Raw genomic sequence first — 26,850 nt, forward strand, 5'->3', positions numbered from 1 at the left:
CTGAAGAAGAGATTTATTTAGCGGCTCAATGGGGGACAGGGTTCACTGCATGATGAATCTAATGATCCTCTGACCTTTCCTATGGCGCCACCAGGAGGTTAGAGTTATCACTTGTTTTATGAAACATCTACGGGATGGTGCATCTGTCTTTTCTTCATGTGTCCCCATGAGGTCAACACAACTCTTGTCTACTCATGTATGAATTAGAATTGCAATGTGCAACACACACACACACACACACACACACACACACACACACACACAGGGTTTTGATGATCCCTGACTTTTCATCTTGCAGGGTCACAATTTCCTCAACATCCTCAGTACTTTTTGTTTGGTTCATAGACTGAATAAAATATGGATGACGTGTCTCCACGTCCTCCCACCATTCAGAAAAGAAGTCAAAATGTCGGCTGTCTTCACAAACAGTCTGTGGTTTGGATCCGGTCAGTTTGAATGCCACTGTGAGCACATTGCATCACATTGTACGCGACTCTGAACTTATTGTAACTGAGAATTTTGAATTGTTTTGTATTTGCTGTAAACCACACATTAAAATAACCTCTAACGTGTGCTTACACTCCCCTGCCTGAGGTGGCGCTGTGCATCTTTCACATTCCTTTGTAGACTCAGATTGACGGAGTAGAAGAAGAAATCACGGAAGCACATGGTGAACAGTAGGAAACATATTTATCTGAACGTAGCTGGATATCTACGCTTTTTATTTTACTCTGATCTCCAGATTTGAACTTTTTGTTGTTTTCACGTCCTGTCTTAGTTTATCCACGTGCGGCAAACACGTGTGATTTCTACAATGGTTCGAGCTAAAAGGTGAGTTTGGCTAAAGTTAGCTTCCTCACGTTAGTATAGTTTAATCTGTTTGTAAGTTGTGAGGGTAGATCTAAGAGTTGTAGGAGTTTTTGGGGGAAACTTGATATTTGAGGTCTAAATAACTTCATAGTCTTGATCCGGTGGTTTTCAGTGTGAAGGGTCCTGGATCTGTGCTAACCTGCATCCACCAGAGCAGAAGTGGGAGGTGTTAGACTCCAGTGTGATGATGATGATGCATACTCTTACTTTTTAAACTCATGTGTCTCTGGTCCTTCAGGGTTATAAAGCAGCCGAGAATCAAAAAGACTGAGCGATACGATGAAGATCATCCTGAAGCCTACAGGAACATGCCTGTCCCCGATAAGGTGAGGAAGACTCCGCAGAGTATCTGCAGGTTAAAGGTCTTTGCAGGTTGCATCTGCATTTCTTCTTTGTAGTATTCAAATAAAATGTGAGTGGTGGTATAATCTTGCAACAAAACAGTAGTGACACTTAACCTTAATGTTTCTGTTCCGCAATGTCTGACAGTATCTGATGTCACATTGTGATATTATACATTATAGAATATAAACTATCAACATACTGTCCCCACATTAACTCTGCTTTGATGCTGTGGTTATTTTCATCAGTCAAACTTTGAACTTGTCTTCTCTCTTACTCTCAGAAATCGTCTCAGTACACAAAGGACAGAATCGATGAGTTTCACGATGAGAAGATCGCAGTAAGTTTAACTCATAAGAAATTATCTGCTTAACCACTGTGTATGGTGCCGTTTTTACTTGACGTATATTTTGCTCTGTTTGCCGTAGAACCTTCTCGCCCGTGGTGTTCAGATGGGGAGTGATTCGGAGGAAATAGAAGACGAGGTGATGCACTTTTTCAATTTAGCTCTTGTTTGGATTCACCCTCAGAGAGTTGACTTAGTCCAGGGAGCAAATTAAAGCTCATCTGAATTTTACAGGAGGAGGTGATGGCCCTGGATGATTCTGAGTCGGAGGATGAGGAGGAGGAAGAAGAAGAGGAAGAGGGGACAGACATGGACAGTGATCTCGAGGCGAGAAAAGATGATGGTAAACACAAAGTTCTCTGTTTATATGTCCAGAGTTTGATTTATTTGGTGGTACAAGCCTGTTTAACAATAATTATGTTTTTTTTCAGACCTTCCAAATGAAATGGCATGGGGCAAAAAGAAGAAGATGTTCTACGACTCAGATTATACGATCACAAGTGAGCATCTTTAATCTCCGGCTGTATTATTTAGGCATTTTGTGATATTTGTATCATCTGTATGGATCATGTTTGCTCATGCAACATTTACATTGACTTATTACAGAAGGGAAATCACATGAAGTTTTGGAAGCTGATGAACAAGAGGAAGAAGAAGAGGCTAAAAATATCCAAAACCGATTGGCTGCAAATCTGAGCGAGGAGGATTATGATTTAAACCTATTTCAGGTATTTTTATTGTATATCTACCCTTTACATCTGCATGGTTGTGATGGTGTTTTGTTGACCTTTTGTTGTTTTATGCATTTAGGAATTTGCTGAAGAGGACAAGGATGAAAAGAAAGCGGTTGAAAAAGAGGAGAAGATAGTGAAGGACCTGCAGCAGATGTCTAAGAAGGAAAAATTTAAACTTCTGAAAAAAGACTCGCCAGAGCTGCTTGAACTTATTCAGGACTTCAAGGCAAAGGTATAAGCACCTAAAACTTGCGTGTGAAACATCAGATGTAAAGATGTATTGACCAACATTTCTGTCTGTGCTTTGTGTGCAGCTCACTGAACTAACAGATGAGCTGCAGCCTCTCATGCAGATGGTCAAGGACAGAAAGATCCCACCAGGAAAAGTGAGAGCATTTAGCTTTTTTTCACCAGACTTTGAGTTTTGAATAACCCTTCGCCATTGTTTTTTTTTTTTCTCTGGTGTTTGGCACCGTGTTAAAGGCTCGTAGTGCGGATACTTTGGGGAATACCAAGAAAGTTTTGGCTTTACCATTTTTTTTATCAATTAAATTGTCAAAAATGTAACTTAATAGAGAACATATCTCCACTCAGGCCCAATTGTCCCCTTTTGAAAATTCACTAGATCAAGATTTAAATACACTCATCAACATCTGATTTTCTGATGTCCATGAATAATTCTCTGAGAAATCAAGGAAAAACATAACTGTCATGGTGGAGGCAATAATTATGACTCGAAATAACTTTGGTCGTGTTTTCTGCAGGGTGCTAACTACCTCAAGACAAAACAGCAACTGTATCTCAAGTAAGTTGTACTTGAATTGTACCTTATAACTGTAATGTCAGGCCATTGTCCTTCCACCGAATCACTGTTCTTTGTTTCCTACCAGTTACTGCACAAACATCAGTTTCTATTTGGTGCTGAAAGCAAAACGAATCCCTGCTCATAACCACCCTGTGATTGAGAGACTGCTCACCTACAGGAATGTAAGTCCCCTCATTGACGCAGTTTAATCAAATGATTGTCCACCCTGAACGTGAAGCGGTCGGGGACACTGACACCACCAGCATCATGGGACACAGCATGAAATATCTATTACATATCCACATGGATGGAACCCTTTGTCTGTCTGACTCTTCAACATCTCCCCTGCAGCTCATCAATGAGCTGGGAGCAGTGGATGCTCGACTTGCACCACAGTTTCGTAAGCTTCTAGCTGGTGAGGACAAAGAGCCAGCAGAGGGCAAGAGGCCCAGAGTCTCCAGTAAGAAGGACAAGGTGAGGTTCTTTATAGCAAGTTTCCCAGTCTCAGTTTGATTCTGTTGTTGATGTTTAATATAAAATAGTAATTATCACGAATACTCATTGGCTGCAGGGTTCCAGAGAAACTATGCTTGACGTCAAAGTGGACTCTGACTCCGACCTGGACGATGAAGCAGCTTTGCGTTTCTACAGAGAGGTGGAGGAGCGGTTGAAATTGAAAAGAAAGAGCAAAAACCCAGAAGCTGAAGAGTAAGTAGGACTTTGAGTTGCAAATGGCTACTAAAACCAAATCAAATGGGAAAGGTTTGATAAATGGTCAATTCGTTGCAGGTTGGTGGAAGATAATGAGGAGAAGGAAGCGCTGGATCCAGATGCTAAGAGAGGAATCACTTACCAGGTACTGAGCTCCACCCACTCACACGCTCAGGATCAGTATCACACTATGACATTTCTCAGCCAGTTACCTAAAGAAATGATAATATTCATCAAACACTACTGATGAATATGTTATTGCTGGACTAAAAACACTGAATTGATCTTACACGGTCGTACAGCAGCTTTGGGTTTCTCTTTATGTAGATGATCCTTTCCTCTGTATTTCAGAGTTTAAACATTCACTTTGGTTTTTGGTGACTTTAGGCTGTCCCCTGCTGGAGGGTCTCTGTGTGGTACTAGAATTTAGATAACGGTGGATATACAGTTGAGTATGAACTTCAAGAAAGCAGCAGCTAATGTCTTGCATACACTTGAAAGCTCTAAGTGTATCAGAGGCAGATAATTAAATACATTATCTTCACTGCTGCCCATGTGTCTTTGAATGTTCAGTACTCACTCATCTACCCTTTGGCTTACAAGATTAAAGGGAGATTTTAGATAAACCCTCAAAACAATAACTTTTTCAGTAGATATCAATGTCTGGTGCTCACACTGTATTCACTTAATGTACTCCATATCGGGCTTTGTCACAAACATTTATTCTTATTGTGCGTCTCTACCAACTCCACAGATGGCCAAGAACAAGGGGCTCACACCAAAGAGGAAGAAGATTGACCGTAATCCCCGAGTCAAGCACAGAGAGAAGTTCAGACGGGCTAAAATCCGCAGAAAGGGACAGGTTCGTATTCTGCGCATTGATGAAACCATTTTTTATTACACTGTACATCATAAAGTCTCCTGGCTCCAGGCTCATCAGTATAAATCAAGAATATATGTGATCCGTCAAAACACACTCCCAAGAACAACACTGAGACTGTTACATTTATATATGTTATATTTGCCAGGTCCGTGAGGTTCGTCGGGAGGAGACGAGGTACAGTGGAGAGATGTCTGGTATTCGTGCTGGTGTCAAGAAGAGCATCAAACTTAAGTAACCAAGAGGGAATCGATCATGTGCTGCAAGGCGTAGCCATGGGATTGAAAGAAACGTCAGTGGATTGTTCTTGTAAATGTGTTTTACAGTTTTACAGGTGACTCTTGCAGTACAGAATAACTGTGAATTATTCAAACATTCTGTCACTGTTATAGAAAGTATAGCAAAATGTGCACAGTGTCAATAAACAGTTTATAAACTCAATAAGTTGTATATTGCCTTAGTACAGAGACAGTGTTAGAACCATAGAAGCTAATTCTGCCAAAGGTAAAAAGGACAGTGTGTCTGTGTTTGTAGATATACTTATCATCGAGGTTACACAACCACATGACAAACATGTACAGCAACTATCAGCAGATCAGGGAAGAATGGATTTAAGCTCAGGATCAGGGAAGAGAATAGACACAACTCAAAGCTGCGTCACTGACTCAGACTTGCAGGTGATGACTGTCAGCTCACTTGTTGATCTATGAACCTGTTATGTGCTGATGTCAGGTTGCTCACTATCCTCTCTTCTATCTCCACCTCATTCTTCACGTCTTCCTCTGTGAGGATCAGCTCATCCTGAGTCTTGGGGGTCACCACCACAACGTAACCCCGTCTCGAGTCCAGTACATTGGCCACCACTGCCTGGTGCCTGTAGTTGTTCAGAGCTCCGCGAGCCTTGTCCAACAGGATGGTTGCGTCGGTCTCCAGCTTAAAAGATATGACGAATGCCTGAGGTGCCCAGTCCTTCACCAGTGGGGACAGTATCTTAGGGACCATGTTCAAGCTAAGCTGAAGGAGAGAAAAAGATCTCATTAATAACAGGACCGAGTCTACAGCCATACTTGCCGCTCTGTGAGGTTGTTCTTAGACAAAGCATTGCGATGAGCCAAGTGCTAACACGCTCAGCTGGTATCTTTATCATGTTAGTATGCAAACATTTACTAAAGCTGAGGCTGATGGGAGTGTCATTACCTCCACCAAGGAGACTATGTTTTCATCCCTGCCCTTTGTTTTTAAGTAACATAACAAAAACTACTAGAGGGATGGCTTTCAACACTGCCATGCCTAGAACCATTCCACCACCATGGTCTAAATTTACGAAATCTTGCATGTACAGCAGCATTCCTACTCACTTGAAGAGGACCATTGGAAGACTGGATTTTGTGTTCAGGCATCTCAGATGGTGGAATATAGAAATCAGACACAGCTGCAGCCAAATAAAACATGGCCTTCGATCCTAAGTGCAGAAAAAACATTGGAGAACAAATTATGAATAATTTATTACGTAAGACTTCAACCTTTGAATTGTTATCAATCTGTACCTATAGTGCTGAGTGCCTGGGCTGCTGCTTTGAGAAGATGCAGGTACTCTGACAGAGTGCTGAACTCTATGGGCAGGAGAAGTCCGCCATCTTTCACTTCCTGGTATTTCTTCAGCACTTTGGCTATGTTCGGAAGCACCTGCGGGTTAACCATCACTTCACCGGAGGATCCAGATGCTTCATCCCCACTTGTGAACTGCAGGGCATCCAGCACGTTCATGGTCGAGAACATTCGAGTGTAAGGGTAGAGGGAACGATGCCTGTGTAGGAAGACGACAGCGTAGCCGGAGTCCATGAAGTACTCTGCTGAGCAGGCTCCTCGTCTGCCACTGCTGAAGTTATCGAGGAAGCGAACAGTGCGCGACTCGAGGGGAACTTTCGTGCCCCCAGACGTGATGAGAACAACCCGGCGACCTGCTGCTGCATGTTGGGTGGCAAAGGCAGACATCTTTGCTTTGACCTCCTCAACATGGGAGGGAACAGCAAATTCTTCAGCTAACTTCCCATCAATGGACGATATCCTGGGTTCAGTCATGACCTGATGAGAGAGAGAGCGAGAGCTGGCATCATCAGAAGAGAAGACTGATGCAGCATAGTAGTTACACTTAAATTAATCAGGTTAGTCTGCCTGTCAAGTGAACCCTGTGAAGTGAACCCCACGTATTATGTCTCTTGTATGTCTGGAGGCAGTCCGTGTTTATAGCCTCTGATGGAAATATATATGGGACATACAATACAAATATGACACAGATGCAGCCAAGAGAAAAGTGGCATTGAATACTAAGTGCAAAATAAACATTTAAGGTGGTTTTAATGAAGGTTGGTTTCAAGTTGCATTATGAGAAGTGGGAAAGTGTTTGAACCTTGAAACACAGGGGATTAAAATTTTGAATAATCCTGAATCTGCAGCACAAGCAACTCAAGTGACTAATATAATGTCAGCTGATGTCAAGACTGGTAGCATAGTATACCAAAGGTACATGCAGCATATGAGGTATTTCAAAAACAGTGATGCCAAGAAATCTATCTGGTCGTTGTTTTCTCAGCTGGATGTTTGATACAGATATGTTGAGTTTGACACTTAAAGACTGTTTTCAAATTCATCTTCTCTGGAGAAAGTTTCTCTGCGCTCATCTTACATCAGAGATTAAGACGAGCACCGGAGCGCGTGGTTTATAATGTCACAACTGGTTTTGTGTCAATAATGGATCAGTGTGTAACTTACACAGGTGCAATGTCTAAACACGAGGAGTACATTAAACATGCATTGAGAACATTCAGTCAGTGATGAAGAAGACATCTTGTGTAACAAAGATGAAATGAATATTAAAATACTGAATATACATGGCTGCTCTTTTAAGAATTTCTAACCTGGAAATTGAACCTTTTAGCAATGTGACAAAAAAAATTACTCACAGAAGATCAACATTTTTAAATATCTTTAAACATACAACAAAGGAATTTCAATTTTGGTTTTCATTAAACTATTTAATGTAGATCTGGAGTCAATGTGGACAAGAGCTCACACTATTATCTATAGTGGTGAGAGAGAGTTTTAAGGAGAAACTTTATTACAACACAACACAATTCAAGAACAGATAAACAACCTAAAATAAATGAATCATAAAAATGCTGAATCATAATTGCACACAAAGAAAACATTCAGGGTTTTCAAACACATGACAACCACAGTGTGTTTGTTTCAACTGTATCTTACTAATACAAAGACGAGTCGATGTCCTTTCTGTCAAATGTTTATGAAGCATCAAGTGAGTGTTGGAACATTTACTTTGGAACCGTCACGTGACAGAAAGTTACAGATAAGTTACAGATGAGAGAAACACAAACACACTGTGCGACCACATCATGTAACGTCCAAAGCTGCTGGAAACAAAAATGAGCCACGGCGACAATAAAGTGAACAAAATAAAACGTGACACTTGTTTTCTCATGACGCTTAAAGAGAAACGAATACAAATATATATCTTACTTTGTTTCCTGAGTTTCTTCTCCTGCAGCTTCACAGCAACTTCTGCACTTCCTGGAATCAGCGCCTTCTTCTTCTACAGCTGATCCTGCTTCTTCTTCTGATGTTTATTAGCGGTTGGTAAACAGATTATAGGTGCATTACCGCCACCTCTTGGACTGGAGTGTGCAGCAGTAGATTGGCAGCAAACAAAACAAAACTCAAATCTAATTATTTTCTTTAGTCCTGTTTCTCTTAAGTAGTTTATTAGAAGATGATATATATTCCTATCAAATAAAATCTAACAAATATTTTTATGTAATAATTTTCGTCTTTTTATCCTGATATGAATTCCCTTCTTTGTTCATTATATGTGTTACACTATCAATACATGAGAGCCAGTGTCTTCTTCTTCTTCTGGCTGAACCATAGACCACATTCCATCCCATAGTTTTTGATAGTCAAGTTTGAATCAACATATTTTCATATGAGGTGTCAGACTCTATGAATCATGAGCATCGTCACAAAAGGAGAACAGGGGAGTTTGGACTGGACTGTCGCACTGACTCAGAGATGACGTGAAAAGTTTCATGCTGAATCCTGACTGCTTTTTTTAATAGTTTTAAAATTTGGGAAACTCCACACTCAGTTTTTCTCATAGGCTCAGGTTTCAATGTTCAGTTTTTGATGATTTTAAATGAATACAAATTGTGAAGGGGGAACTTGCTTTTCATTACTTTTATTAGCCTATTCTAACTTCTCTTTCTCTTTCTGCAGGGATTGATTAAATGTTTTTATAATTGAATGGGATGCATAAGCATTGTTTTGCTGGATTTAATTTCTTTTTTTAAAGAAACATTTGCTACTTTCGGTCTGATACCTTGTTATGGAGGTGTGAGGTAAAGGATGTGGTTTTAAGGCCTTTCTGGCGTTTAACCCTTTTGGGTTTTCAGTGTGTGTGTGTGTGTGTGTGTGTGCGTGCGTGTGCTTGTGTGTTTCAGTCTAAAGCGGCTCTGTGAACAAAAGGCTGGGGTCAGTCATTATCACTGTAAATTTAATTTAATTAGTTTAATTAATTAATTTAAATGATCGATCATTTGTGTATTAGCAGCAGTACTTATGATTAACCCACAGGAGGCGCTGTTGCACTGCTGAATAGATGATCACAACACAAGCTGTGATACATGGTGGGGTTGCAGTATCAGTTTCCACATATTTTGTGGATTTGCACTTTAACAAAAATGGAATCACCACTTTTCTACCGAGACAGCACCACTACAATTTATAAACTGAGGCTTGGTCCAGGTTTTAATGGGCCGGTACAAGTAGGGTCTTGACTGTCAGTTCAATAATCAGCCAGGGTGTTTGCAAGTGGTGGAAAAGGTTCATGAAATGCAAAAGTGAGAGATCCATGATGCCAAATGCATCACTATGAATTATATAAGAGATGTGTGGGCTTTTTATATGGAACATTTTTACTCCAGGCCCACTGAGACCCACTCTGGGAGAAAGGACCTAAACCATAAAGTCATTTTAAGACCTCAAAAATAACAGGTTTCAACAGTTTGGCATAAGAACTCATAAAACAATCAGATAAACCATCTATTATAGTTATTGTAGTATTTTTATTCCTATATCATATATCACACTAAAAATGAAACATATTTCACTAACTACTGAATGCCAGGGTTGTAGGACTCTGAGGCCATAACCCCCTTTTTCTGAGAATTCCACTAAATTTATTAGCTGAAGTGCAGTTTGCATTGTAGAGAGGAGAGCGAGACATGGTGGAATTTTAAAAGATGATCCTTTTTTTAAACTTGCCATAGTTAAACGAGGCGTTTAGGCCAAGAAACAAGACTGAAGGAATGAAGTAAAGGATTTTTTAAACAGCAATTATTTAAAGCATAATTAAACCAGACATGCTTCTGCACTTATTGTTATCGTTGATGTAATTATTATTATTATTATTTAGACAGCCAGAGGGGTAAAACCTGCCCAGGGGCCCACTTCCTTTTTAAAATCATTTAAAATGATATTTCATAATTTTTAGATTTGAACAGTTGTTTGCACAAAACCAAAAATTCTGAAGGTGTGCTAGGGCTCTGGGCAGCTGTGATCAGCATCAGTCAGTCTTTCACCAATCTAATTATAAGTATCCCTCACCCCTGATTTTAAATATTACTTCTTGCTATTACTTATAACTATTTTTGTACATATTCACTTTCATGAACAAAATGTTTCAATAAATAAAAAGGAAGGGGAAAATTTACTTCCAACAACTAATAACCTAACAAATAATAACACAATTGAATATTATAGTATAAATAACATCTAGAATACTGCTGTATATAAAACTGTCTCCTGATTTTATTTGCATCGAGTACCTTAAAAAAGTACATTAATCATAATCTGAAATAGAGGACTTTCACCGAGCAGAGTACTTCTATAGTGTAGTATTAGTACTTTTCAATCTATCTAAATACTTCAACCACAGCCAACACTTGGTGAAAGGTGAGTTATCCCCACGTGGACAATCCTCCTTGTGTTCTGTGAAGGTCTCCTCACTTCTGTATTTATTAGGCCATGTGTCACGTTAGAAAACACATTGACAGACTTTCTCCCGCACGGCTTCTAAAGTCAATATAATGTCTCGATGGAGACACGCATGAGCTCATGTGCGGACGGAGCCGCTGTTCTCGTCACTGCGGGATTGTGCGTTTAACCGCGCGCTAGTTTCTGTGGCGGCAGGGGCGGTGAGGTTGACGGAGGGAAAAAAAAAACAAAACCTTCCTGTGCGGCGTCGTATGGGAAAGTAGTTCCGGGCACTTTTAATGAAACCGGGGAGGAGGAGGAGGAGGAGGAGTGTGGGGGGAGAGGGGGGCACGGTCCCGGATGTTGGCACCGCCGCCGAGAGAAAGGCGAACGAGAGAAGGCGGAGAGAAGCCGAGCAGGGACGCCACGGCACCGCGGGCACACCGGCCGAGCTGCAGCGACTCCTCTGCACAGGACCGTAGCGTCAAGAAGCGCAGGACACCCGTGGGGATCTCCCGCTTAGCCGAAGACGAGGAGGCGGAAGAAAAAGGGGGAAAGAGGGGGGCAGCTACTCTGAAACTACCGTGAGGATTACAGGGAGCCAGCGTCACGGCAGCTTTCACCCAGAGTAAGTGAGCTACACGGGCATGGAAGTTGAACTGAGGCCCACGAAATGGACGACTTTAACGGGGAAGTGAGCCGCGCTGAAGTTGTGTGGGGCACTGAGCCCGGTGAACAGGCCCTGACACACCGTGTGGCGGGGCGTGCGGGGACACATTTTTTTTTCTCTTCCCCCCCTTTTTCCTCCCACCCGGGGGAGCCCGTCGGTGTTGTCCCCCCGGTCAGTGTTGAGTACACCCCGGGCGCGTTGCAGTAACTCCCCGCAAGTTGACAGCTCTCGCGTTAGCCTGCTAGCGCCGCCGTGCAACCGGTGACAACTGACAGGGCAACTTTGACAGCTAGCTAGCCAGTTGTAGTAGCCTGCTAACTTTAGCTGAGCGGTGTGGGCGCTCTCTCCTGGGCCGGGACTAGGTGTGTGTTTTCCTCGCGTTGAAGGGATACAATGTCCTACCCCAGCTGCTACGGTTAGCTAGCTGTTCGCTATGGAGAGACGCCGTGTGTCCGGCATGAAAGTGTGTGAGAGCCCAGTGTCATTTGGCTTTCCTGCGTGCCCTGCTGGTATTTGACTCACAGCTGTTGCAGCGTGTTTTCTCGTCTGTCAGTCGTCTGTTTCTCAGGCGGATAATACATTCCTCCAGCAAGAAAAAGATGATCCCCGCATGTAGGAGCAGACTCGCTGTCTGACAGGGCGCAGGTTTGTCATGCGGCTGGAAAATCAACAAGTGCAAAAGCATGTTTCAGGTCAATTTTATGCTCCAGACTGTGATCGCAGGGCTTTCTCCTGCCTCTGGTGGTTATACCCTTGTGGGGTATTTCCCTGAGATGGCTCAGACCATGTTGCAGTCAAATATTTTGGTCCTGTGTGCAAGGCATCTTTGAGGGCATGCTTTGCTTTGATGTTAAACCATTTGCTCTGTGTGTGTGTGTGTGTGTGTGTGTGTGTGTGTGTGTGTGTGTGTGTGTGTGTGTGTGTGTGTGTGAGAGAGAGTGAGAGAGAGAGAGAGAGATCACAGACACTGATTAGTTAATGCTACCAACTTTCAACTAAACAGCTGTGGCATTTGCGTGCAGCTGTATACAAAGCAGTGTCCTTGCTTCATCCTGACGGCCTTTATTAGACGATGGATGACTGAACTCCTAATTTGCTTCGCTGTCAACTTGTGCAAGTTTTATCAATGAAGTCACAGTGTTGTTTTAATGATCTGGGTGCAATGGGGTGTACATTATTGGTTAATCATCATATATTCTCATGCTCAAGTTCACTTTGCCATAAAATCAGTTTAAAAAGGTTGGATTTATGACTAAAACAAAACACTACCCCCCCCTCCCAAAAATTAAAACAAAACATCCCAAGACCTTGCCAGACCTTATGCTTCAACTAACAAAATGCCCATAGCGTTAGTCAGCACCCACAATCAAAGGTCAGACCTGGTTTGCTTCTTAATCACCCATCCTTTAAATAGCAAGCCTACAGCTTTCTGGATTGAAGCTATTGTACATGAAGCTGTAGAAGGCAGTTTTTCCAGGTAAGCAGAGCTGGAATAGATTAATTTAGCCCATTGTCTTGAAATTAATAGGATCATTACTCTGTCTTATTCTGGGAATTATTCCTTTTTCTCTACTTTTCTTTGCCCTGAGTTTCAAGACAAGGTGTTAAAAAGGCTCAGTGTGCCGTTTATGTTGAGTGGCATTTTATTGTAGTGTCTGCAGCTCCGTCCGGGGCTGGTCTCAACCCCTGCAATACAGATATTTGGGACCTTGATGGCATTCACAAAATTGACATGATATTGAAAGAGACATTTTGCTGTTGTTTGCTGGCTGGCTGTGAAAGAATAGACAGTACAGCCAGTGCATGCCTTTTACAGATTGCATGCAGAAATTTGAATCACAGCCACACACTGTAAAATGTGCTCCTTAAGAACACTACTGCTGCTTCCATCAAATTTGAGTTTATAAGGATGTGTTCATGACGAACACTGTTATGCAGGCTTGAATTAAAAGGCTTTGTTGTATTGTTTTTTGGGGATTTATTATTGTCAACATTCTTAACAGGATGACCCCTTTCTTCTGCTCTTGACTCAAATCACATTGAGCAGAGTTAGTGACTTAAAAAAATCCTTAAGCTTTTGATCAATGGACTGAAAAGCTGTGAAGACATAATAGGAAATATTACGCATGTGTATGTTCTCACTGTAACTGTTTAAAAGTGTGAATGGGAGCATGTGATACAACTTCTCGTTAATGGTGGGTTTAGCCTGGAGTGGTTAAAAAAAAAAAAAAAGTCTATGGCCAAATGGTTTGAAAACTAGACACCTACCTCTCCAAGGTGTGTGTGTTTGCATGTGTGTGCTCGCGTGTGTGTCGCTGGCAGCACATTGATCCATCACCGCTATAGAAAAAAATATTTCATTGTCACCTGCAGAACACAAAGCAGCAGAATAACTATGTGTAAATAAATATTGACACTTCATCAGTGGGTCACAGATAATGTTCTTCTTGGGGGTGATTGTGTATAATGTAATAAATTAAATGTAATAATTACATGAGGTGGAGCTGATTTGGATAGATGTCAGGGGTCAGCCATCTAGTGTAGTACAGTGAATTTGGAGCGGGCGTCCACTTTTTTGAATACCAGCTCCTCATTTGGAATTCAGAGTGTGGCCCTGTGCCTAGCCTCATCTCACTGAGAGGCTTTTTAATTTCTCCCCTTGTTGAAGTGATTATTCAAATAGCCATCCTTGAGATGCAGTTATCAGGATCCTGGAGGTATATGAGCCTCTGGCAACATGAAATGCCCATCACAGCACCCCCTCACCACCCTGTGTATTTGGACAGCACCCAACAGGTACCCTCCGTAGCAACCCCTATTAGGCAGTTACCCTTGGGTAAGAAAATCCATTGTGATATGCGATTGGCAGATGGCAATTTATTCATGAGCATGGCTGATATTTTTTTGGCATGGTGTAGTGGGGATGCTGTTGGTCAAAGGCCTCTGTTTAGGTTTTTTATTTTTACAATGACTTATTTTTGGTCTGCATCCAATGTGTTGTTCTTTCTCAATCCCTCTCTGCTCAGGAATGTGAAGTTATTTTAGGTTGGAATTTCTTTCTCTTTGCTTCATTGCCCGTCATCTTGTCCTTCAGTGCGTTTTTCACCTTGGATAGGCAAAAAAAACAGGATCTTCCTTTCCTTTTAACAGCTGTTTACTCTGCGTGGAGTCTGGGCTGTCGTCTAACGCAGCTCGGGCCAAATGACTGGATGGTTTTGTTAGAAATTTCTCCCGGTACTCTGCTCATATCTAGCGTGAAGTTTTGCTCTTATGGTGGCTGTGTTGGTAAGAAGGGAATGGCTCAGTCTTCATTAGCAACTCTGTGCATCACTAGAATGCAGATGAGCTATGAAGCCATTCATCTGTTGGAAATGCCTCCCTGATTCCAATTTGAATCTTGTTTGCAGTCACATTGTGTGAGCCCACTTCTCCATGTTAAAGAAGTCTCTTTATGTGAGAGATCAGAGGGGGATAATTGCATTTAAGTGAACCTCATTTAGTGCTGGCCAGAGCAATTACTGTAACTGCAGTTCTAGGCATTTTTGGGGGCCTGGAGCAGCTGTCATTGAGTCTCTGTAGCAGAGATATCAAATGGTAAATAGAATGACATTGGCACGGCATCATGGGAACAACAGATCCTTGGATGGATTTTAATTAGTTTTTTGCAGGTTTTTGCGCAGCTCTTGATTCCATCCAAAGAAAAGCGTAATTAAAAATGACAATTAGAAATGCTTTATTCTATTGATGATTGAAAATATATGACTCTCAAGGTGCTGTAAGGTGAAAAAAGCCCGCACCGTCTCTTCAGGCAACCCCCCCCTGGGCTTGTGGGAGATATTTTATCATTAATGTTATTCAGGAGCCAAATTTGAGTTTTGCTCAGCTGGGTGCTTTAATCTATTTTTGCTGTAAATTAATGAATTTTTAAAGAGCCCCTCGCTGGATACGGGTGGATGTGGGAATGCAGCACTGGTTCAGTTTTCAAACGAGCCTCTACTCCCCCCCCCACCCCTTTACCATCACCAGCCCTCCTCACGGGATGGAGAGAGCGAATTTACTGAAGCACTATACTTTCATTTTTTATTCATCCAACAATACACTGCCTAGCTAGTTCTCCTCATCCCACCTCCTCCCAGTCTATTGAGTTGAGTCTGTCAGTGAACTAGTCCTATATGCTCCAATTCATGTCCTGGTGTGGAGTTGTATGTGTGGACATGAATCAGTGAGGGAAGCATGTGATGTTTAATTCAAATGGTTCATTCCCAATATTATCTGCACATTTGCTTAGATACGTGTCTTGTTTGAAAATGTTTAGCCTTTTATTTCCTCATTCTGGTTAATCATTACTACTGTAACTACCCACACAAGAGTCTGCTGGGTCAGTTTAATTTTGGTGTAAAAGAGGAATAAGAAAGTATAAGAGACAAAGGTGGGGTGGGGGTAGGCTGCTCCTGTACTTGATGGCAGTTTCTGTGACTCATTCCAGGCTCGTGGTAGCAAAAGACGACTACATTTTGTTGTAAGTCCATTATAAATGTTTAGCTTGATCTTAATACATGAAGCGAAGAGTAAATATAAAAATAGATTATGTGCTGTGTGGTTGTAGTGCACTTAATGGGAAAACAAAATCGAGGACCACAAATAAACTCTCTTAAAGGAGGAGTTATTGTGATGCTTAATAACGTGTAAAATAAAAGAGATTTCAGAGTAAATGCTGTATTCGTAGAAGCTGTGTGCATTTGAGAATTTACTAATGGGGGTGCTAATGAATAGCCAAGCCCTAAATGAATAAGACAGACTTGACTCTTCAATCCTTGAAGGATTTAATAATTCATCGTATTGTATACTTTGTCCTTGAGTTCTGATAGGCCCTCAGCATCAGTATATTTTTCTTAAGCTTTTTTGTTCTTTACTTGGAAAAAGCAATTGATATGCTTATACTGTATGATTCACACTCTTAGGAGACATTAGAGCTGTATGCAGCATGAGGAGCTTGCTAAGCTGACACAGCTTAAGTAATAAGAATGGGGTTTTCATCTTAGTATTTGGTATCTGATTTAATCATTACAGTGTCCCCTGTAGCAGATACAATATTCACTTTCAGGTTAAGTGGCAGAATACCTAGGTTAGACGGGGATTTATGTTGGTTTTGAACTGGGAAATTTTTTATCTAAAAATGGTATGACCAACAACTGCCTAAACAGTGCTGCTTTGTCTGCATATGAACAAACACAAAGCTGCGATTTATGACTATATTTAACCGTTTCTGTACTGTACTTCTGTAAGTGTCACAAGAAATGATAATTTAATAAGATGATATTTTCAGCTTTTACCTTAGGCTCCCTTCTGTGGACTGCATGCATGACATGAGAATTTAGAGGCGATACCATGGTAATGACAAGTGCAGCATCTTGTCTACCGTAAACCAGACATGATTAAATATGAAAATCTCTCTGCTCTGTGAGGCAGTGGTTGGTGCATGCGTACAAGCATAAGTAAACACTGCATGTTGTTTGCAGTTTACCAGCATTTAAGATTTACTGAGTCTTAATTCAAAGAGATAGTCTTGTGGGTCACAAATTACTTTCCCGAACTTGATCCATCTTCTCCTGGAAAGACTTCTGACTTCAACAGAAGATGGTCAGAAGTGCTGAGCAGAAGTGCTGAGCAATAAATTATATTTTCGTCATCATTGCCATATGAGCATGTGGAAAAAATCATGTCGTAAAAGACTGCCTGAGATTCTATGAATTAGAGAGAAAAGTAATTTTATTTACATGCACCATGTCACCACAAGGTTTTCAATACCATCATAAGACTTGCGCACAGAGCCTGGGCCCAATGAACTGGAGAAACCTATCTTGAATGTTCTATACTGTGTTTTTGTGTCTGTTATGGTCGGGCTGCAGCCTCTCCTCTCTCTGAGGAGATGGACACATGCAGCAGACTGCACACAGGTGGTGGAGATAAGTGAGAAGTGACCATTTAACTTAAGCTGAACACAACTACGCTCTCAGCTCTGTAAATGTAATCAAAATCCCATGTTCAACAACTTTAGCTGCTCTGCTCTCACCCACTGTGGTTTGTTTTACACAACCACAGTGTGTGGTTAAGCTTAGAGTGAATTATTATGAACAAACAAACTAAAATAAAAGTTTTCTGTAAGTAGACTGCTAGCCTTATTTTTTTCTTGCGTTTTCAGATTTGTCAAATGTTTGTAGACGTATAGCTACAAGGTGAGACAGCAACTCTAGCAGTGTTACCAGAGGGAGGTGGACAGAGGAGATGACCGATAGTGACTGATGTCCATGCACTTCATTCACTCAGGATTTTCATGTTTATAATATTATTTAATTTATCCACATTATATTTATCATATTATAAATGTTTATATTATTATTACTTATTGATATATTATATATTTGATACTAATGTAGTGACTTAATTCTGCTGTAAACATAATTGTTGCTGCTTAAGAAAGTAACTTAAATCACTCTAATCACTTTCTTGATTTTATCAAAACAAAAAAAACCCAATGATTACAAGAACCAAAACACATTCATAAAAAACAAGATAAGGTATGTAGTATGAATAAAAATAGATAACTGTTGGATGCATGGGCCATCTAGCTACCCTCATTAATTGCTGACAATTTAGTGGTGACTGTTAGGCCAGCCAGCCCGATGGCCGAAAAAGACATAGGAAATGTATGTGCACACCATACAAAATTCATATCGTCATCTGCAGTATTGAACTATGTTATCACACATTGCAGATTTTTCTCATATCATGCAGGTCAAAAACAGTTTTCAGTTAAAGGATGGTACAAAATTTGGCTTGGATTCAGACAAAGGGGCACATCCAGGAGTTTTTATTCATACCTTCTTTAACATTACAAGATGGGGTTTCTTTATTTTTAGATATTTCCAAGTGAATAATTCATGGATCTTGATAAAAGAAACACTGTCATGAATGTATCTGATATCTATGGGGACTGATTTCTATACTTGATTGAATTTGAGGGGACTACTGGCCCCTGGTGGAGGTATGCGCTCTACTGAGAGCTATTCTAGTCTCTTCTATGCTCGTTTGCTGCTGTGGTATTAGTATCTCTAAAGGAGGTGAGAAATCCAAGTCGCAATTATGTCAACTCTCATAGGTTTATTGGCTTATTCCTGTGTGCAATGTAGCAACAGCGAAGCATTTAATGTTTGAATGACAGTGTGCAAACTCAGAGAGGAAAGTCAGAGAGGCTCAGGTTTAATTAAGTTCACAGTTTTAAGCCTGCTTAGTGAGGTTAAATAGTGGAGTTTTGAGGATGTGGTTTGCTGCCACATCACTCAAGTTCATCCTCTGCTGACAGTAAAACATAGTGTTTGAGATTCTTAATAGATTCTTTCTTTTTTAGTTTCTATCTGTAGCTGCCAGGGGGTTGATTGTTGGGATTGGCCAGTGCAATCAGTCATAGCACACAAACACAGCCTGCCCTCATATGCAACTCGAATGACAGCTACTCACAGGAGACCAGTCTTATGTAGAGTTTTATCTGCTTGCTGAGGATGAACATCTTAATGGACGTTTTGACGGTTCACTGAGCCATCGATGTGACAGGATTTCTCCCAATGCTGCTGATGGTCTGTCCGACAATGACAGACGGGTCTGAGTCAATGTGCTTGTGAGTGAGAGAGATCATGAGCATTTAGATATTAAATGTCGTAGTGGGAAATTACATTTTTTTTGGTTTCATTATGAAACTGTGGTGGACCGCCACAGTCGATTAATAGGAATCACTGGACTGATCACTTATCATGAAATCACAAGACAGGCATGTTTCGGCAGCCTTGTGTTGGTTGATCAGACTTGAAAGCGGTGTGTAGCTTCTCTGTTTGTTTTGTGATTTCAGACAATGTTAATATAGGCTAGTCCCGAAATAGCTTCATGTAGAAGTTGGAGAGTGTGTGTGATGCAGTGTGTGAGGCTCATGATCTGTAGGGGCGAGTGCCAAGTTTTGCAGATGTGGGGTTGGTTGAGAAGGAGCTGCGGTGAATCTGCTAGACCCGATGATTAAACACTTTTTCTTCGTAGCAGTTGTGTATGCCTCATTATCCTCTGCATGCTCAGCAGAATCACACGTCAAAACCCCTCTTTGTTGTCGTCATTTGTTGTTTTTTTTCTGTGTGAAAACTGATGGATTAGCCTTAGATGTAGTACTTGGAATCTCCATCTGTGATTCAGAAAACCCCTAACAGAGGCCAAGGATTCTCTCGGTGGAGTTGGAGGAAATGTTGATCTGCGAGGATCAGGAAACCCACACAAGTGATGACTCGCTCTTGCCCCATCTTTCCCACCCCATTTCTCTGTCTTGCTCTCACACGTAGTCTGCATCTTGATTATTGTTAAATTTTGTATCTGCACTTATTTTTCTTTATCTCTCTCTGCGCTGTTCTCTCCGGTGCTCTTCACTTAGCAAACAACACGTCTGTAGAGAATTCTGAAGAATGCATCTTGTTACTCAGATGAGTCATACTTCCTCTGGCCTGCATGCCTCTCCCTCAGGGTGGATGAATGAGAGGGCGGAGAGGTTAGCAGGGGGAGGGGCTCAATGGCTGAGGCGACGTGATCTGTGCCAGTTGCTCAATGTAATTAAGTATCGGTGTGTTTGGCTCGAGACGTGCACATAAGCTCTCCCTCAAAATGTGGTCATCCCTGGGTGGCTGTGTGACTGATGACTTTGACCAGGCTGAGTCACTGCGTTCAAAAAAAGTAACTGTTTTTGGAAATCTCAGGCCTGGCTCTGACCCCTCAAGTTGACTGCTTTGCCATGGTGCCGTGGTCCTGGGAGTAAAGCCCTGGGCCTTGGTACTGAAGAGGAAAACTTCACCTGCAATCGGAGAAATCTTCCTTACTTAAGACATTTATATGGATGGATCAAGGGACTGTAGAGGAGTTTGCATGCAGTTACAAGACTGAAATGCTCCTCAGGAGGCAAAACTACAATATGATTTTGTCAGTGTAAATTTCTAATACTCTAAACTTCTGCATCCATAATCATCCAACTTGATTATCTTTATGATACTGATGAAATAGTAGTAGTAAACCATTAGGCCCTCTTAGCTCCAGCGCTGTCTCTCCCATACCTGCTCTTCTTGGTCTCCTGCCAAAATCTATGACTCACAGGAGACTGAGTGACCTACTTTTTCAGTCTTACAGGAGTGCCAGAAGGTCTTTTTTATTTGCAAGACAATACACTGGGTAAATATAAGTCAATTAAAATGCACTTAATGCACCCATTTTTGGATTTAAGCGCCTAAGGGCTGTGTCAGCATGGCAGCAACCTCAGAGGATTCCTTTCATTATCACAAGGAAAGAAGATACGTAGTAAACAGTCGAGCTTTGATATCTCATTAGAAGCAAACTGAGTTTAAGGCCACACTGGCTCTCATCAAGCCAATTTAAAAACAAAACTCATTTAAGGGCTCTCATGATCCTGAAATGTCTGTGTGCTTTTATATTGCACATTCCTGGTTTATCCAGGTTGTCACAGATTTTGGTTGTACATGTAGACAAAGCATTTATCTACATGAATCTGTGAAAGCAGCCCTGAGGCCTTGTTAGTTTGTTTTAGTAATGATAGAGTTTTGGTTTGAACAGTTGCTCTTAAATATGATTTGTATTAGGGTGGGAGATTAAAGGTTTGGGTACAGAGACTCTCCATAAATCCTGGTTTACAGTTTGCCTACCTCCAGAAGAGAAAACAGCAATGAGATCAAAGGCCATAAGATCACTCGGATGGTGTGATGGTTTTACCATTTTTTTTATCGGAGAGAGATGCCGCTTTTCAGCAGACGGAATTTCCACTTTAATCGCTTAGCTGTTTTGGTTGTGTCTGTCTCTCATTGATGCAGCAACAAACTGTGCCGTTGAATGCTGTGTCGCCGCTGCTCTTTTCCCTTCTACAAGGCTTGGCTGCTTTGATATGTCAGTTTTGTTTTAGTCTGCCGCCTTCGTCTTGACATGATTGGCCCCGCTCGCTCCGACCTCCTGGAAACCCCCCGGCATGCCCGCCCCAGGGTGTGTGTTCAGTCATTTATTCGGCTTCCTCTAAAAGACTGCCATGCCTTCACTTCCCTTCTAGTTTCCCTCCTCTTATTAAGATGCCAAAGGCTGAGCAGAGTTTGGTCTGAAAGGCTTAGTGCTGGGGCAGTTACTGGTGTGTACAGTGGGAGGTTAGGGAGGGACTATGAGCATGGGGACTTAAATGACTTAATGTGTGCTGTACAGCCCAGCCACACTTCAGCTAAGTTTTGCAGTCAGCTCACAGTGCCCTGACTTCAGCCTTTTTTGTGTTCAGCCCAGCGAACGAAATTTAAAATGATGCTCTGCAATTGCCTATAATTGGAGAGGAGCATATTATCAAGTCTTTGATAAATGTTGATTGCTGCTTGGGTTTATGCCTGATAATCCCTATTTAGTAGTCCGAAATGACTGCCTTTTTAAAACCTTTTTTTTTTTTTTATCTCATCTGTTTTCTCCGTTGAGTTTTGTCATGTTTTTGCTTTTTTAAGAGGTCCCTGCAGTGAACCACTTTGACCACCACTCAGACATTTTGATTTCCATCTTTTCTGTTAACAAGCATTTTGCTTTCAGTGAAATCCGTCTGGTGCCTTTTATAAAGCCCAACATGAAATTGCTCTGTCCAAAAGCACATGCTATAAGCTCAGTCTGCTACAAAAAGTATTGCCTTTTATTTCCTGGTTATGTCATTTACTGGAACATTGGTGCTAAACCGAGGAGCAGGGCTACAATTCAACACTGTTTGTACTGGTGCCAATTAATTATTTGTGGTCTTGCCTCCAGCTCAAAATGTTGTCACAACCAAAAATTTGATACGGCACCACACATTATTTGCCATGTAGCGACACATAAGCCAGTCACAAGAAAGGCAGAACTGTATCGAACTACATCAATTAAGCTTAAAGTCACATTTTTAAATGCTTTTCAAGTAGAGGTTGCACATTGCTGATATAAATGAGTACGACTTGATATAGATACAGTGTTCAACATACTTTTTGAAAAAAAGATGTGCATCACTGTACTACTGACTGTAGGTGAAGGAAAGAAGAATATGACAATTAGACAGAATTTGCTCATATCAGTAGGACGAGTGAGTTTTTAGCAGCAATTCTGACTATTATCACCATCCCAAACTAGATTAAATTAAATATGTATTAAGAAAAATACCTTTAACACTTTGAATACCTGGTTCATTGTAAGCAGAAGAAGTGCATAGTTGGCATGTATTTAAATACACAAACATACCAAAAAAAGGTACAAAAAAGGTTAATTTAATATGCACTACATCAAGCAAAATGATTCCAGAAATCATGAGAAAACAGATAAATGATTAATTATACAAAGCTAACAAAATTTAGAATATAACCTTGAAAATGTTTACTTCTTAAATCAACATGAGCTATTACAATAAAATTCAGTTGGAATTTTTTGTAGTATGTTTAGATTGAGGCTGTCTGTTGTGTGGTGGCAATCGGGGGTTCATATGACGTCAACACCACCACAAACACCGCCGTCACCACCTTTATTTCTGTAGACAGTGCAACAGTTGCAAAAACGCTTTCATAGTGAAACACTAAAAAGTCATTTGAGGCCATTGATGTCTTGGCAACAGATTGTGGTTTCACACTCATCTCACCATGCAGTTAGTAGGTTTGACAACCTGAATATATCAGTTCATCTGTGATACATTTTGGTTTGATAAGAGTCCCTAAGCTTTGTAGGTACTTCTGCTGGACTTTTTTAAGGTGGGTAGAGGAACCTTCAAGAATTGTTTTATATTATACCTGATAAATAACTTGCATAACTGCCTGGGTTATAGATTATATGAGTGATTGGTTCAATATGGAAATTTGTTATTCATTTTTTGCCATGGCAAGCTGTCATAGAAAAAGTTACCAGTGGAATCAGTGATAAGATTCCGGTAATGTGCTGCTACATACTTGCACTCTCTCTCAGTGGTTAGCACTTTCAATTCCGTGACGCCAAAAATGACATCATCACGTCTCTTGTGCTTATCCATAGCAACAGTCGACAAGGAGGGTTAATCAAAGAATTGCAAAACGTAGTTGATCAACTTAACTGGTATATGTCGTAAGCATGGAAGTTGAATGAAGTAGGCCTATTTCAGCAATCATCAATAGCAACCAACCTAATTTATTTTATTCACCAACAAATAATTGAATTTGTATTTGATGAGTGGCTTGTGCTAATTTAGGACTAATGAATATAAATCTAAATTCATCTATGCTGGTTCTAATGGTGAAACCTTCTGAGAATATCCGTCTTTAAGTCTTGAAATAAAAATAATGTCTCTTTACTTATCTGCTGAGTAAGCCCTCGCATGCATATGAGTCATAGTTGGGGAATGAGTAGAATTTTCCTCCTCGATATGATGCAGTCAATGATTTTCAAGACTGCTCATAGCAGCAGAATGTGTTTGATGGTTATTATTTCAAGAAGATATGGACAAGAGGATATAAAGTTTTACTTATAAAATATTTCATTTCTTGACTTTTTTATACTCCATAGTTTGCAGGTCATTGAGGGTTAGTGCTGTTTCATTATATTGTGGTCTGTGGTCAGTGGGTAACCATACAGGTCAGGAGCTTGTTCGGTATAGGTCTTGCTGCCCTTCTCTTTCACCATGAGTCATGTCGCATGGCGCATGCTGCACCACTTTCACCAATGAGTCATCCTGAACAAAAGCATCTCATGTGAAGGCGACCAAAAAGGAAACATGGATTCTTTTTTTTGTGGGTTTTTTTTTTTAGCAAAGTATGTGACATTTACTCATTGCTGACCAAGAACTATACATGCTATTTGTGCTTATTGTAAATAGTGGTGCAACTGCATTGAAGTATAATACTCTATCAACTTATCTTAAAAATAAAAATAAATATTTTAAACACTCTGTCTCACCCTAATTGACCAAATAATGAAATATTAATTTACTTTCATAACTTAGAACAACTGTGTGCATTAGGCTAAAAACATGGTGTAAATGACAACTTTTTCTGTTTACCTTTGAAGAAGTGGTCACCATTTACTGCAATTATATTGGATTTGGCTGCAACGCTGTTTACTCCTGAAAATCCAAAAGTGTTTGTGGAATCTCTTCATCTCTCAAATTTTCATTTTTGGGGAAACTATCCCTTTAAATCATTAAACAGAATATAAATAGAAAAACATCCTGGAATAACTTTGTTTTAAAGTATTTAAGATCTCATGCTGACAAAGAATTTGTCAAGACTGAAGTTGTTGCAACTGTGAGAATATTCTTTTTAACACAATTACAATGAGAAATGGTAGTCGATAGATTTGAATGATCACCTAGCCATAGTTGTCTCACAAATTGGCTGTAATAAAATTGTAGTGTCAAGTTGAGAGAGTATGACGTACACATAAAAAAGATGGTCATCAGTCTTTAGGTGTGTAATGTCTTGGCAGGAATGGCGACGGATGGTACAGTAATGTAAGTCTTGGTCTCATCCTTCCTCAGCTGAGAAATTTGTTTTGTAATACGCAGGGAGAGCAGCAGTGTGCTGGAAGGTATACTCCTGTTTTTCAATTTATTTCCTGCATACAGATATATTTAAACTGAATAAAGTGCAGCGTAAATTCGGTTTGGCGGAGTATCTTTGTGTTAGTTTGTGTGTACGTGTGTGTATGGCCCCTTTAAGAAGCCTGCATTTGTTTGCTGGCTGTGTCTGGGGCCCAAAGTTGAGCTCTTTCTGTCAGATGAGTGAGGCTCTGCAGAGGCAGCCACTGGGAGTTCTGTTTCATCTCTTCTCATACTGCTCTGGAGCAGACATGCAAATCCGCTGTAATGAGCGCAGCCTGTGTGGTGATGGTGGTGGTGGTAGAGGGGGGGCAAGGATGGGGATGAACTCAGGAATTTAAAGTGGAGAAAGGGAAGGTGGAGGGAATAAGGTGAGACACCAACAGCAGTGCTAGATAACATTGCAGGAGGATTGAACGGGTTTAGGAGAGCGTTATGTCAGGAGCGTCGCAAGTGACAAGAAGTCTTCCCTTTCGAATCAAACATTCATTAGCCTGCTGTAGCTGCTCTTTTCCTATCACGGTAGAAACGCAGAGGTAAAGATGCAAATGCTGCCACGTTAATTAGCCTTATCCTTTACACCAGCAAGATGTAGTGTAGAAAAAAAACAGTGCATCATCATCACCACTGTTATCAAATGTAATGAGGCTTTTGCCTGGATTCTGCTGAAAGTTTAGCATCCTAAACAGGCTGTGGTTGATATAATCCTGAGGTTTGTGAGTGTCTTGAGTTTTACAGTGTACTACAAAGATGTGACACGTTGCAACAAAACACTCTGAGTGACAGTTATCTCGTGATAAGAAGAATCACACCACTAGCTTCAAGATAAAATCACATAATTGAAGAAATTTCTCAAAACGGGATGATTTCGTTTTTCTCTCTGTAGATTCTTTTAACATCCATAAACTGAATACTGCATATAACAATTTATGAAGATGGTAAATACTTTGCTGTGGGTGCAACAGATGTGCAGGAATATTGCACCTGCCATCCAAGCTTCAGTCTGAAGTGTGCCATAAACCCCATTAGTCTGTGCTTGGCTGTCCAATAGCTGCACGAATGTGATTTTATTCACTCATAAAGATTTAAATACCCAGTCAATGTTGGGATGCTCCGGCCTCATCCAATAATGTAAAGCACTCAAGACTTTTGATGAGCTCTGCAGATCGATCAGAGGTTAACAGCCACTTCACACAAGCTCAGACCAATAATATGTCATGGGGTCCTTAACTCTCCAACTATTTAGGGGCCATAGTACTGGGGATTTTTTGCCAATATGCTCCAGGATTTATAAGTCATATAAACCATCCTTTAGTGCATTTCCCCTGCATATTTCAAGAATTATGAAGATTGGGCAAATTAGACCGATAATGCATTAAAAAGCTGTGTTAGAGTACCATGCCGTTTCCCTTACAACATACGTTGGAGAAAAGATGGTGGGATCTTGTTACTAAGGAAAACGTTCGAAATAGCCACTACTAGATAGGCTAGGCATCCAGTTTCATTGTCACGTCTCAGATTTTTCCTCATTATTAGTTTATTTAATATTTGTAAACCAGTCAGCTTTAACAGTAACTGACAATTATGTCTGTGGTTGATATGCAAGTAGTTGATAATTTTAAACAGTGGCTAGCCAATCAAATCATGTGAATACTGGTCCTGTGTGACATCAACTGGCACAATGAACTTGGAAAAATAGGAGTAAAGAGTAGAGTATTTGTGAACCTGGTTTGTGTTCATCTGGTTGTTGATTTAATTTCCTGTGTACTTCTCTTAAGCATTGCAATGACAGCATGGCATGTTAGCATGAA

At 40.7% G+C, this 26,850-nt stretch overlaps 3 protein-coding genes across 3 annotated transcripts in view; 2 read left to right on the forward strand and 1 right to left on the reverse strand.

Moving 5' to 3' along the window:
* The first annotated feature begins 149 nt into the window (after positions 1-149).
* utp3 (UTP3 small subunit processome component) lies at positions 150-5,129 on the forward strand. Its single transcript, XM_069535660.1, has 16 exons — positions 150-831; positions 1,109-1,196; positions 1,496-1,552; positions 1,641-1,697; positions 1,793-1,901; positions 1,990-2,058; positions 2,165-2,286; positions 2,369-2,524; positions 2,607-2,678; positions 3,057-3,097; positions 3,183-3,279; positions 3,449-3,571; positions 3,669-3,805; positions 3,887-3,953; positions 4,563-4,670; positions 4,837-5,129. Exons 1-16 carry the CDS (start codon positions 815-817, stop codon positions 4,924-4,926), a joined length of 1,410 nt encoding a protein of 469 aa, XP_069391761.1. The 5' UTR covers positions 150-814; the 3' UTR covers positions 4,927-5,129.
* ppcs (phosphopantothenoylcysteine synthetase) lies at positions 4,809-8,362 on the reverse strand. Its single transcript, XM_020101691.2, has 4 exons — positions 8,226-8,362; positions 6,236-6,773; positions 6,047-6,150; positions 4,809-5,702 (listed from the first exon to the last, which is right to left on the reverse strand). The coding sequence occupies exons 2-4, from the start codon at positions 6,768-6,770 to the stop codon at positions 5,376-5,378; spliced, it is 966 nt and encodes a 321-aa protein (XP_019957250.1). The 5' UTR covers positions 6,771-6,773; positions 8,226-8,362; the 3' UTR covers positions 4,809-5,375.
* A 2,706-nt stretch (positions 8,363-11,068) lies between these two features.
* The window catches only part of foxj3 (forkhead box J3), a 76,391-nt gene continuing 60,609 nt past the window's right edge, over positions 11,069-26,850 (forward strand). Inside the window, exon 1 of the mRNA XM_020101692.2 lies at positions 11,069-11,364. The gene's annotated coding sequence lies outside the window, so the exon portion shown is untranslated. The remainder of the gene's footprint in view (positions 11,365-26,850) is intronic.

The sequence above is a fragment of the Paralichthys olivaceus genome, chromosome 2 (genome assembly GCF_024713975.1).
Source record: "Paralichthys olivaceus isolate ysfri-2021 chromosome 2, ASM2471397v2, whole genome shotgun sequence".
NCBI lineage: Eukaryota > Metazoa > Chordata > Actinopteri > Pleuronectiformes > Paralichthyidae > Paralichthys > Paralichthys olivaceus.